The sequence below is a fragment of the Lygodium microphyllum genome, chromosome 9 (assembly GCF_053477565.2).
Source record: "Lygodium microphyllum isolate KBCC chromosome 9, Lygodium_microphyllum_v1.1.10, whole genome shotgun sequence".
Lineage (NCBI taxonomy): Eukaryota > Viridiplantae > Streptophyta > Polypodiopsida > Schizaeales > Lygodiaceae > Lygodium > Lygodium microphyllum.
This window is the reverse complement of record NC_141143.1, coordinates 132313692-132327475: the sequence shown is the minus strand read 5'-3', so window position 1 is coordinate 132327475 and position 13784 is coordinate 132313692. Positions and strand designations below refer to the sequence as shown.

The window sequence follows — 13784 nt, the reverse complement described above, 5'->3', positions numbered from 1 at the left end:
GACATCTACGACATTGTTTACTTGTAACCTCCCTACCATATTTGGATTTTGTGTACACATCAATACATTTTTTAAGTTAGCTATCCCATATCTAATGAGCATAAATCAATCTAGTATAATTGACTAGACCTCCCCTACAAAGTGCTATCTAAATGAGATCTCTATCTGATTTATTGTGCTGAGGTTTCATAGAATTATATACTACTATGGTAGACTCTATGAAAACTTCTCCAAGATATCTTCACACCCTAATCACTCAATAGCTTTTGCAACTAGAATACCTCACAACAAGCCACAAAAAACCCATTTGTATTCTATCACTATACTTGACAAGATTACTATATAGCTTTTCTTTGCTCCACATAGCAACACCTTCCAAGTGAGAACATAAAGCCATTTCTAGATCTACTATTTGATCAACAGAAGGAGGATACAAAATATTCACACTTTTCATAATAGCTATATAGATCCATTTGAGTATAAATGGATGGAGAAAGTCATGAAAATGGGACTTTCATATCTCAAAATGCATCTTAGCACATCTAATGGGTCTTTCCTTGGACTTGCATATTCTTACTCACTAATCCCATCACATAGCTCACTCAATAATCTCATTTTATAGGCCAAACTCTCTATGAGATAAGGATCATATCTTGCTTATGGAATGCTACGTGATCATGATGGTGCAAATGATGTCTTCCATAGGTTAATTGTGGATTATTACAACTTAACCCATGCTTGTCACAATGATCATGTCCTCTTTAGGACTAAGATTCAAGACATGGATAACTACTCACAATGTATTGTGATTATCAATGAGATTGATGTCTTATGGTCTAGAATTGAGGCCCAATATATAAGCAAGTAGGAGAGACACATAAATTAGGTAGACCTGCTGTGGATGATGCATGACTTCCCGACTATCGAGATTGTTAAGTTAGATATTGATTTCATACATGGTTTAAAAACTGAATTGGTTTTCTTTTTCCAGGATGTGCATAAAGTCAAATTTATTATGCAGGTCTTACGACAAGTTTAATGCTAGTGTGCAAGAAAGTCTATTATGCTAGGTATGGAAAGCACGATGCTTTATCCTTTGGATTTACTTTTGGTTATGTGGCTCCATTGATGAACTAGGTGGTTCCATTTGTGAGATTTTTTGCTTCTCAAGTCTTATATGGGGTCCTTTTTGTTACTTTCTCTTTTGTTCTCCTACCTAGACACATAGAGATATTGAGATTAGCTTAAGCAATAGAGATCACAAGATTATCTTGGTTACTTTACCTTTGTTTTTGTCTCCTAAGTAGAAGCATAATCAATAGAGAGATGTTTTTTTTTTTTTTAAAGAGAGAGAGAGAGAGAGAGAGAGAGAGAGAGAGAGAGAGAGAGAGAGATTCTAATACTTGGGTCTAAATTGCATCAAGTAGTAGCTATAATTGTCATGATATCTAGATGATGGACCATGAAAAATGAGATCAATGAGTTGTTTTTATGCCTAGCTTGGAAGTACAAGTAGGCATATCTCTATCCTATCTCACATCACATGCTTACTTAGAGAAGCAATCATCTTAGTTGCTATGATAGTGCTAACTACAACAAAGTCGTTTAACTCACTGATTGGAAAGTTGGTAGAAGTTGGGAGAGGTTTTATGGGGGAGAAATTGCATTTTTGTAGCACCATCTTCTCCACCACTTTGGAATCTCCATGTGAGGGGTTTTATAGGATTCACTAAGGGTTCCTTTTCTAAATTATGCCCATATGATGATATTAGCACTTGGGATTTCCTCAGTTTTCATGCCTAGGCTCCAACTTGTATGGAGAAGTACCAACACTCCAAGGGGTGCATCCCATTTTCACATTATACTATGGGACATACACTTCTAGCCAACCACCCTTGGAGAAAGTTTGGACATGCTACCTTTTCTCAATTTGCATAGGCTAACCCCTTTGATAATTCATGTAGGTTGTCTGTTTCTTGGATCTCTACTAGCTATTCATACTTGATAGATACATATAAAGATAAGATAATAATGAAAACTAAGGAGAAGAGGGTGAAATAATAGATGCATGGGGAGGTGAGCGAGGTATATAGGCACAAGTGGCTAGTAGAGCAAAAGTAATAAGATAAGATGTTATTAGCACCTTGAAAGGGCATAACCCATACAAGACTCGTTCTTTTTAGAACTACATGAAAAAAAAAAACCACAGTGCACCGATCACATCATTCTCATATGTGTGGAATGCACATATGAGACTAAGGTGGGCAAGATGTTAGGTTAAGAAAAGAGGAGTGGAAGCAACTGAAGAGGGATTTGGAGGAAATGCTATATAAGTGCAAGCAATGGAGGGAGGCAACACGAACATGGGTGGTATTGTGATCAATGTTGCACTTGAGAATTGATGGATGGGTTACTCAAAGGTTGGCTTTGTAAGTCTCTTGTTTGAGATTATCTTTTTTTTTTAATTTTGGCTTATTCATTTCTTTATAAATAGGTAATAAATGTGTTTTGATGATTCAATTTTAGAGAGTACATTGACAATGCCTTGACTACTTTGGAGAGATGACGTGAAAGGATACATGGGTTGGCCGCATTCATAGAGAAGCTATGGGCTTGGTGAGGGTGATATATGTATGTTATTATTTAGTTTGAATGGACAAGCCTAGCTAGTAGCTAGAAGTTTTGAATATAACTTGCTTTATATATTTGTTTATGATTCAAGATGGAGCTAGGGAGCCACTATAATGGGAAAATGAGATTTCAATGTGGTAGTTACCTATAGGATAGTATTGTCTTCTTAGCTTGCCATTTACTAATTGTTGTATTTCTAGGTCCATTATATAGTCATGGTTGTACAAACACTTTGCATAATATAACTTTTCAAAGAGATACACTTACCTCACTTCACATTATGTTATTTAGTTTTTACAAAGTATAACTAATTTGCTATGATGTGTACTTGACTTTTGTTAATTGGTTGTTTGCTTTATGGATTCCTTAATTGTGATACATTTTTGTGAAACCAACTATAGGTGTAGACCCAATGCATGGAAATTCTTAGCCTTTCAAGTAGGCACATCCTCATGTTCTGCATCACATGCAAAGCCAAAGTAGTTGGCTCAATTATTAGAATAGTGCCAATTGTAGTAGAGCCATTTGTCCCACTGTTCTTGAGGTAGCTAATCGAGAGAGGTTATTATGGTGCTTATAGTGCATTTCTCCACCACTATCACTTTAGTATAACCATATCATGATACAAACACTTGGTAGTTTCTTATTTGCAGTGCCTTTCCATACGTAGGCTCAAACTTGTATGGAGACATGTACACTCTAGGGAGAGTGAATCCCTTGCTCCACATTATACTATGGGTCCTACACTTTTGGCCAACCCAACAAGAGGTCACACTTCCTTGGTGCTGCTTAATCCCATAAAAGTGTATTGGACACCCTCTACAGAGTTCATATATGCCACCCCTACAAAGTCTATCCAAGCTAGTCCATCTAGTAGTCCGTGTACATCCCATGTTTCTTAGTCCCTCATACTTTGTAGACAAAGGCACAAGAAAGGCAATCATGAACAATGAGAAGAAGAGAGTGATAGGGCTAGGTGTACAAGCACATGTGGTTTGTAGATCACTACAAACCAGATAATAAGAAATTGAAGGATTATGTAATTACAACCTTGTACATGAAGCACCCATAAGATGTGTGTGAAAATATGCATGTGTGGGTACATGTAAATGTAGATGTGTGTGTGTGTGTGTGTGTGTGTGTGTGTGTGTGTGTGTGTGTGTGTGTGTGTGTGTGTGTGTGTGTGTGTGTGTGTGTGTGTGTGTGTGTGTGTGTGCCTTTAGGATTTTCTCCAATAGAAAAATGAACTCGTATTGGAAAAATGAGGGTGATGAATATTGGAGTGTCAATTGCTTAGAAACTAAGTAGAATATATTCTCACACAATACACTAGTTTTATATGCCACATGATTTCATAATGTGTGTATAGTAAATATGCTAAGGGGTTTCCCCTTAGCACACCAAAATATATGGTTGTAGAGCAACCTTTGGGTAGGACTAAAAGATGAACAAAAGGAGAAGCATATTGACAGAGGGGGAAAATAAGTTAAGAAGAAGGATTTAGAAAAAATATTTAGTCATGAAGATGACACTAGCCTTGAGATTTCTCACATATGTCGTAAGAATATTTGTTGAGCATCACAACAAATCCTACCAAAGATTCTTCATCGTAGATGGTGGTTCATTATGTATAACCATATATAGAGCAGGGAAAAGAAGTTGAAAAGAGGGCTTTAGAAAAAGTATGTATCGTTAATAAGATGACATTATTCTTGAGATGTTCACTCATGTCATGAGCATAGTTGTTGAGCATCACAACAAATCCATCAAAGATTCTTCATCATAGACATTATGTATCTAATACAACTAACATAGTTATCACATGAGTTTGTCTACTTTAATTCATATTCGTATGATCCCCTCTCTAATACCATTCTTTCTATGTACTTTTAGTTGTATGCACATTTATCTTAATCCTCAAAGAAAGCCCATAACTCATACAATGATCTATGTTATAAAGTGTGAAGAAAAAGGTAGGGACAAAGAAAAGAATTTTAAAAACTTTCTTGAGCTTACTTGTTGACAATGTAAGACTACTTATCTCCTTAGTTAGCATAGCCTTGTTATGATATCAAAGCTTGAGCTACAATAATCAAGGAGCCTATGAAGATCATAGGGGGTGAATCAGGAAACGATCAAGGAAAAAGGCATGCATGGAATGGAACAATAGTCATGTAAGAGTGATCTAGATTCCCTCCATTATTCTCAAGCACCTTTTGAGAACCATGGTAGAGTAGGGGAGGTCACTATCTTTGTTGTGAGGAGCAAAGTGGGTGATAAAGGGAAGTAATAAGTAGGTTTGTAGCATGTCAATATTACGTTGGCTACACTAAGGTCATTTTGGGCTACCCTTCAAAGTTTGAACTTGTAATTTTCATCTATTTATAGTTTTCACATCATGTTTGCTACGCACATGCATAGATGTGCATGTATGCACACATCCACATGCAACTACACATGTAGAGATGTAAGTAATAATGTACTTATACACGTATACACGCATGCATGCACTACACACAAGCACATGTACACATATCCATGTGCATACATGCATTCACAGACAAATATGCAAGCATGGGGATTTTGATGCTACCATGCACACATCATGTCACAACCACACATGTTAACAAAGTGCACGATGTTACTAAGTACTATGAATAAGAAGATGCAATAAACTTTTGAAGAAGCTTGCATGATAACTTTCATGAAATATTTCAAAAAATGATAATATGAAAAAAAGTTTGATCAAGGACGAATTTGTTGGGCAATAAAAGCAAGTAATAGTTACAAGCACCTCTTCTTTGAAACATTGCACCATACATGAGGGCACTTTTAACAATATAACATACACCTAGGTCTTAAATTAAAGTACAAAATACTTTGTGGGAAGGTGCATTTACCTTTGGGTCTCAATTTTATACTAAAACTCCATGCTTTTTCTTGGTCTTGTTCTAAATATGCACAATCATTTAACTCTTTTTATTTATATATGTGATACAAGTGGGTCTAAAGAAAATTTAAGATTTTATTTCCATTTCTTGTGAGTGTCAATAGCTTATTGAGGTAATACTTACATTTATGGCAAATAAAAGATTTTTAAATGAGTAAGGCATTGAGTTGGTGAAGCTTTTCTTAAATTTCTTACATCGTGAGAATTGTGATGTATTAGTCTAAGTACAAAATTGTGATGTATTAGTCTAAGTACACATTGCAAATGATTTAAACTATGGGGGAATGGGTAGAAGCTAGAAATGGAATGGCCCAAGCTATCATTAAATGAGCATAGAGTATTCATAAGTGTGGGCTCAATATCTATTCTCTCATTGAATGGCATCTTCACCTAGCCAAGGGTGTAGGTGTTAGCAAAAGCAAAGCATTGAACAAGTGTAAGTGTGTAGATAGGCTCTTTGTGTAAGACACCCTTACCTAAGGTGTGGTAAAGATTACATGTCCCAACGTTGGCATCATCAAGGACGTACTAAAGGAGTATAAAGGAGCCATAAATAAACTGTGAAAGTTGTGAAAAAGCCATCCCTAAACAATGAGTGGTGTTTGCTAAACATACTTGAAAGAGGATGGAGGTGTGTTAAAAGCCTTCATTAAATAATGAGTGATGTTTGCTAAGTAGGCAATAAAGCAACATAAAAAATAAAAGAGTCAAAATCCAAGGTGGAAGATTTCTAGGGGACAGATCCATAGAAGGGCACGACCCATGAGCTGTGAGGAAGGGGAGGGAGGAATGCATCATGTAGCTAGGGGATGCATGTGGGGCTCTTTCTTGGGAAGCTTTGTTTACAAAGAATTCCTCAAAAGGGGCGAGATTTGGGCATTAAACAAAGCCTTGGAAGGGGGAACCACCCATGGTTTCAAAGGGCAAAATCTGCAACCCTTTCTCGATTGTGATAAACCTTAGAAAAATTGTTTGGCAAAGGCAACAAGTACAATCTCTCTCTCTCTCTCTCTCTCTCTCTCTCTCTCTCTCATGATAAACCTTAGAAAAGATGCTTGGCAAAGCTACTAATAAGTCATGTGGGTCTCTCTCTCTCTCTCACATGTGACAAAACCTTAGAAATGGTACTTGTCAAAGTTACTAATAAGTCATCACACACACACACACACACACACAACCTTAGAAAAGATGCTCGGAAAGCTACTACCAAGTCATGTTAGACACACACACACACTCTCTCTCTCTCTCTCTCTTTCAGCCCTCAAAGGTTGGACTGCATGCAAAAGAGAACAAAAGGAAGAAAGCTTGCCTTGTTTCATATGCCCTTGCTTGGCTCTCTTTGGAAGCCTCTAGAGTAGCTTCATCAGCCTCACTAGCCTCTAGTATAACACCATGAGCAGCAGGGAGATCTGATCGTAGCACGTATAAGTCCTTTCCGATTTGGGTCTGTCAGAGACTTTCTGCTTCAGATTTTGGCAGGCTCACGGAAGGAGCTTTAAAAATACGGCGTGGAGCTAAATAGCGGCTCTCGCACTATCAACAGCAGCTCTCTGCCATGGTGATGCCTGAGAGAAGCAAAGAAGCTATGGCGATGCTGGCGCTGCACGAGGCCCTGAGGAACGTGTGCATTAACTTCGACTGGACGTATTCGGTCTTCTGGACGATACGACCTCGACCGTAAGTCTGAGAGAGAGAGAGAGAGAGAGAGAGAGAGAGGTTGTACCCCATCATGTTATAGCCATCCCATAACTAGCCTCTTGAGCCAGAGAGAGAGAGAGAGAGAGAGAGAGAGAGAGAGGTTGTACCCCATCATGTTATAGCCATCCCATAACTAGCCTCTTGAGCCAGAGAGAGAGAGAGAGAGAGAGAGAGAGAGAGAGAGAGGTTGTACCCCATCATGTTATAGCCATCCCATAGCTAGCCCCTCCAAGGAAGCCATCCCATAACTAGCATCCTGCCCTCTCCCATTGCAACAAGCTAAGTATGTGGTAGCTCCCTTGCAACAACTCACGTTTTTGTCTATCTCAAGGAAGAATGAGGATTCATTGTGGTAAGAAACCTAAAATTGAGAGAGAGAGAGAGAGAGAGAGAGAGTGTGTGTGTGTGTGTGTGTGTGTGTGTGAGTGTGTGTGTGTGTTTTAGTTTGCCACCTTTGCCTCTTGTTGCAGGAGATGTCGTGGAGGAACAAATTGTAAACTTGGCGAGGACAATGGTAGCTTGTAAGAGCCTCAACTCGTGCATCTATTCTCTCTACACTTGCAATGCTCTTATGATATTCGTATCATCATCACATAGCCTAACTATTGACCACCATTACATCTATTTGTGTATGTCTATTCAAACACGTGCATACCTGACACAAAATTACACATTGATGGCCAACAAATCTTATCCCAATGTATCATGCTTGAAACCTTTAAATCCTTGTTTAAAACCTAGAATATTTTTATGATCACATTGCACATTTCATGCATATCGAACTTTATGGCTAATATGAAGCAACCCATACCTAGCCTAAGGAAGAAGAGTATCCAAGTTATGTACACCAATACTCTAAATAGCCTTGGTTAGCCTTCTTCAATCTTTATTTTTGCAGGATGCTCATGTGGGAAGATGGGTTTTGTCACATGGATCGAGTTCACACCTCTAATAGGCCACATTTAGATGACATGGTGAATGAGCAAGTTGCCAATCAACTACCATTGGATGGAGAGGATCCCATTTGGAAAGCTTTTCGAAAGATGTCCATCCAACTTTACAACTATGGTGAAGGGTCGATCATGGTCTACTTAGTCAATTTGCAATTAGTGCTCACCTAGTGTTATAAAAGAGGAAAGTTGACCAATGATTTCTTAAGACCGTTTCCATGAAAATAAAGCATATGAATGAAAGAGAATGTGTGTGGATGTTATGACTACATTCTTAGCATAAATGTCTAATATACTCTTACCAATGATGATGGAGATGACTTTGATAAAGAACATTTCATATTAATGGCCTAGTGCATCTAATTTCTCATCACCAGAGTTTTCCATATGCATCTAGAATCAAGTAGCATAAAGAATAACTTATTTTAAGTAGTTATAGCTTACAAATCATTGTCTCAAAATGTTGGGTTGATGCTACTTGGTGTCTCCTTATGATATGACAATACTCAAAAGAAATGATTGTAAGCCAAACTTTCTACACATAAATAAAGGATCCATTTATTTATTAAAACGAAACTATAGACTTTCTTCTTATGTTGCCTATATATGATGACTTGTGTTAAACTTGTATTAATAGGTTGATGGGAAAAGTTGCATCAGATAAATGTCACAAATGGGTATTTAAGGAGTCTCCAGAATGTGAAGTGGGAATATCGAGCTATTGGCAAAGTTCTTTTGATGCAGTAAAGTTGCCTCAATCATCAAATTTAAAAATGATCATATTGGAGAAATTAATATTCTCTTCCTTTTTTAATGTAAAATTACATCATTAACTTTATAGTTTGAAGCTCAATGTTTTCTTTTTTTCTTTTGAATGTGAAGCATCCTCCAGAATGGTTGGATCAATTTGCAGCAGGTATCCAGGTAGTACTTGTTACTCAAAATGGATAGACAAGTGTTTACTTTATTTCAACTTGTTATTTGTGCTATTCGGTTTATGGGTTTTTTCTTTTCTTTCAAAGTTCAGACTATTGCAGTAATTCAAGCTGGCCAAGGTCTTCTCCAACTTGGTTCATGTAAAGTGGTGAGCTATTCCATCTCATTAATTGTTTTCTTAAAGCATTTTTTGTGGGAAAACATGATTAGAAGCCCTTGCTATTTATGCTTGCAAGGATGAAAATCACAACAAAAGAGTGAATATGTTTTAGCTAGGCAAGTGACATGGATCAAATTGTATTATTATGGCCATCCTACTAGCTAGACTAAGTCTCCAAAACTCTCCAAGAAAGTGCCTTTCCATTTTTTGTCACAAATCAAACTAAGTGATGCAAAAAATTGCATGTAACAATTCAAAACATAAGGGACAATTTGACAATAAATAGGATTGTGAATGTATAGAAATACTAACCTTAGCCTTGACCCTTAGAAAATGAAGCAAATGTTTGGAACTCTATGGGCCCTATGTAGAAAGTTTGTATACTTGAAGGATATATTCACAAAACTTATTCTAAAGCATTGAGAATTCTAAAATACTTAAATAGACTAGTCCATTGCTCTCTAAGAACCCTCTCAGATAGCCACATGGACTATGAATAGCTCCTCATGTTTTCCTTTACATATCAACAACTTGTTGTGGATGTGTACTTCCATGCTTAATTCCCACTTATAATGGAGAAGGTCATGTTGGTCTTAGGTCATATTCCTTTCAAACACTCACTCGTTTGATGTATCATACATTGAAATTTATTTCAATATTCTTTTAAAGTTTGAAACATATTTTTCTTGATAGGTCCACGACATGACCACATTGGAGGAATCTAATAAACTCACATTTTTTATTTACTTTTATTAACATTTAAAAAATGAAATGTCCATATTAAGGTCGGTTTAAGCAAAAAATTTCTTTTCACATTGTCTATCCATGGCCTAATTACTTACAAACATGTGTGGTCTATTTTGACATTGTGATAGTAGCAATATAATATATTCTACCTGGATTTTGTAGGTTGCTGAAGACTTACATTTTGTATTAAGGATGAGGCATGCATTTGAGTCATTAGACTATCCCTCAGGATTATTTATTCCTCAACCATTTTCAAGGTTAAGAAATGTGCCACCAAATGTTTACACACCGGGATTCCCACCACCTCCATCTCCACACAGTTGGAGCCTCTCCACAAACTTGGCCTCAATTGATGCATCATGCCTAAGAGTAGGCCTGTTCAAACCTACAATTGATGCAACACCAAACTTGCAAGGTTTTGATAGAAAGGATGATATGAAAAATAACATCCTTGCCAATAACAACACCACTAGTAATGTACAACAAAGTCCGAGGCTTTCCCTCAATACAATTAGTCCCATCATCCAAGATTCCCTAAATAAGCAAGCACAAATCATTCCTTCACCACAAAATTTGCAAGGAAAGGAGTTTCAAGCACATTTACTAACACATCAGAAAAGAGATAACCTTACAGTATCCATGCAACCAAGTATGGGTACAATAAAAGGAGGAGACCATATTGAACAACAAAATTTGCTCATTAGACCATCCCAAGTATCTTCCCCTTCATCAAGTAAGCTTTACCAAAGGAGATTTAGCCTAATGCAACCTAAGTTTCACCAAAATGGATCACCTTTCTTAAGTCCTATAAACCCTCCACCTACTTCCATATCAAGCCTTGAAGCACTCCTTGCTCAACGTTCCCCTTTCCATGCAACAAGTAGTCCTCAAGTTTCTAGGAGAACCACTTGATGGATGATTCCATCAATTGTTGTTACCTCTCTCATAGCTTTTGAAATAGAATTTTGTATTGTAACCGCCTTGAACCCTAAGTGATTCTCTAAACAAGATCACTTTTAAAAACCAATTCATTTGAGGGGGATTTAGTTCATCATCTTTGCAAAGTCATTTTCACTCGAATACATCAAATGCTTTATTTCTCTAGTTTGCTAACCATGTGTGTTCTTTGATGTCATACATGAGATAGGTTGTATGAAAATAATTTAAAAGTAGAGTTTCTAAGGAGTGTTAATGCACATATAGCACCTCTTGATATTGGAATATACATGTACATATAGAGCCTCTATATTATTGAGTTTGTACATGCACATGCCCCTTTATTACATGTGTAGAGGAATAGAACAATGTAAAGTGAGGTTACAAATCAGAATTGGATGTCTCTTCTTATGACACAAAAAATTGTGTAACTTAGATATGGTTGTAAGAAAAAGATAGTATCCTACCACATATGATAAGTCAATGTGTGCCATGAAATGACTTAAATTCAAGTTTGTAGTTCTCCACACACATATATGTACCTCATACATGGAATCACATTCACACATTTTAAAATTAAATCATGTTTTAGGATTTAATATTAGACTACTATGCATATTTAACTCCAAGACATAGCTCTTTGAGAAGGTCTTTGTAGAATGACCAACATAAAAACTTGTTATGTTGCAACACTAAATAATTAATGTATCCTAACTCTAGCCTTACAACACCCATGTCACATAAAGATCTCCTTGAGTGCATCAATAGATTTGGGTGTTTTTAGACAAGGGTTAGAATATAAATTGGAAGCCTTCTTCCAAGTCTATTTCACCTTTCTTACAAAGGCTTTGTCATCTAGAAAAGTAGTGTTTGATTTTAAAGGGAGGAGGCACTGTGCATAACTTTGGAAGTAAATATCTATCTAAAAGTAAAAGTCATTGGACCATACAAAGAAAACACAATCTCTAAAGAATGTATTGTGGAGGTCTTAACCTAATCCACCCACCATTGAAGTTTATATAAATGGTGTCATCATGTGGCCATTCAACTTGATTGCCTTTGCTTCAATGTGTAAAGTATTTCTCCCTTGCTCCTTGTGACACATAAAAAGCAATTGATGATGGAGTATAAGTGAATCCAAAAACGATACATTTCATCTTGGATCATGCATGACAATCCATGAGCACCTATATTGATTGTTGCATTCTAGTCCTTCAAGATAAGGGTGCATGGATTCCAAATTCCAAAATCTAGCAGCTTCCATCTCAAATACTTTTGCTAAAATATTAGCAGTGTAGGTACACAAAATATTAATAAGCTCCCCCTCAAATTGCATTTGTATTCAAAGCATGTGACCTTGCTCATTGGTCCAAATTTGCACCACTATTAGAGTAAATTTGTAAAAGGATAAAGTGCCCCTTTTACCTCTTTGTTGAGTCTTGAGAAGCATAAGATAACCTACAAAACCCATCTCTCCTAAGTCTTCCTTATTAAAAAATTTCACTCTTCTTAGCATTGAATGGTACATAGTAAGGTTGGTTTTTCCTATCAAACCATTACCCTATATTTCCATGACATGAACATTAGTTTTTGAAAAGATTCTAGATATCCCTAACATCATAAAAATTGTATTGGTACTCTCCAATAATATTCAACATAGAGAAAAAAATTTCTCTCAACTAGGGACTTTCAAGCAAGCTTCTTGAGATAAGCCATTTTCTTCCTCCTTGCCCAAATGGCTCTTTTCCTTTCTTAGTCTACTCATCCAACTCTCTACCCTACCCAATAGAGCACCAACTTCATCCTCTAGCCAATTAGGTAATGAGAAAAAAGAGACTCAAACAATGCATTCATACAACAAGTTTCTCTTTTGAGAGAAATTAGCTAAGGGAGGGTACAAACAAGTCACCCTTACATCCAAAATTATTGTTAAGGACACAATCTTTGTTAGAAGGAGAATCCAACAAAGCAAAAAAAATAAAAAATCTAAGAACATATTGATATAAGTTCAAAGGACCCTTTTCGTCATATGTTACGAGGAACCGTCTGGAAAATTATAGGTGAGACAAAGAAAATGCTACATGAGCTCTATAGACACTCTAATATCTCTACTCATATCAAATACATTTGCTAGGACTCAAATATGTAATAACCTATGTCGACAAGAAATATAATACACTATATATATATATATATATATATATATATATATATATATATATATATATATATATATATATATATATATATATATATATATATATGAGAGAGAGAGAGAGAGAGAGAGCAAGAACTTTCTTCTCACTAAAGAGCTTGAGAAATAAAGAGAAGAACACATGGAGTCTTAGGAAAAACTATGTAAAACAAGGAGCATGCCTCCAACTAAAGGCAAAGGCAAAATAAAATATGAGACCTAACAAAGCTCAAGCTAGCAAGTGGATGCTATAAGTAAATATTTCATTAACATGTAAGGTATTACCTAATAGTACGAGTGACTGAAGATTTTGGAAGAGCTCAAAAAGCAAAAAACACAAGAGAAGTTTTCAAATAGTTTTATAGAGGTACCCTTTAGAGACCATATGCACAAAAGAGAATAGCTAAATCAAAAGTGAGCATAACATTTGAACAAGCATATAAAATTCAAAGAAGATAAGTCCTTGATAACTCCTCTATCTCAAAAAAAACATGCAGAGTGGAGGCAAGGAAGAGTTTTCTTGAATCATAGATGGACAAATAGTCTAGAATCACTATAACTTAGCATGCTATGAAGTTATCA

General features: G+C 36.3%; 1 protein-coding gene across 3 annotated transcripts; it reads left to right on the top strand.

The window, feature by feature from the left end:
* Positions 1 to 6689: 6689 nt before the first annotated feature.
* LOC148031602 (protein RICE SALT SENSITIVE 3-like) lies at positions 6690 to 11167 on the top strand. Of its 3 annotated transcripts, XM_087685182.1 has the most exons (7): positions 6701 to 7258; positions 7750 to 7800; positions 8178 to 8354; positions 8867 to 8972; positions 9112 to 9153; positions 9257 to 9313; positions 10235 to 11166. In XM_087685182.1, the coding sequence occupies exons 1-7, from the start codon at positions 7137 to 7139 to the stop codon at positions 10982 to 10984; spliced, it is 1305 nt and encodes a 434-aa protein (XP_087541308.1). In that variant the 5' UTR covers positions 6701 to 7136; the 3' UTR covers positions 10985 to 11166. The 3 variants fall into 3 exon arrangements, with proteins under 3 accessions (XP_087541310.1, XP_087541309.1, XP_087541308.1); XM_087685184.1 differs by lacking the exon at positions 8867 to 8972 and having other exon boundaries at positions 6690 to 7258; positions 8178 to 8347; positions 10235 to 10373; XM_087685183.1 differs by lacking the exon at positions 8867 to 8972 and having other exon boundaries at positions 6699 to 7258; positions 8178 to 8347; positions 9252 to 9313; positions 10235 to 11167.
* The last annotated feature ends 2617 nt before the right edge of the window (positions 11168 to 13784 follow it).

What these genes read in the sequence shown, in the direction of transcription:
- LOC148031602 (XM_087685182.1), top strand. Translation starts at nt 7,137, where the DNA reads ATGGTGATGCCTGAGAGAAGCAAAGAAGCTATGGCGATGCTGGCGCTG. An exon ending in GGCGAGGACAATGGTAGCTT is followed by an intron (nt 7,801 to 8,177) that starts GTAAGAGCCTCA and finishes TTATTTTTGCAG; the next exon opens with GATGCTCATGTGGGAAGATG. An exon ending in AATTTGCAGCAGGTATCCAG is followed by an intron (nt 9,154 to 9,256) that starts GTAGTACTTGTT and finishes TTCAAAGTTCAG; the next exon opens with ACTATTGCAGTAATTCAAGC.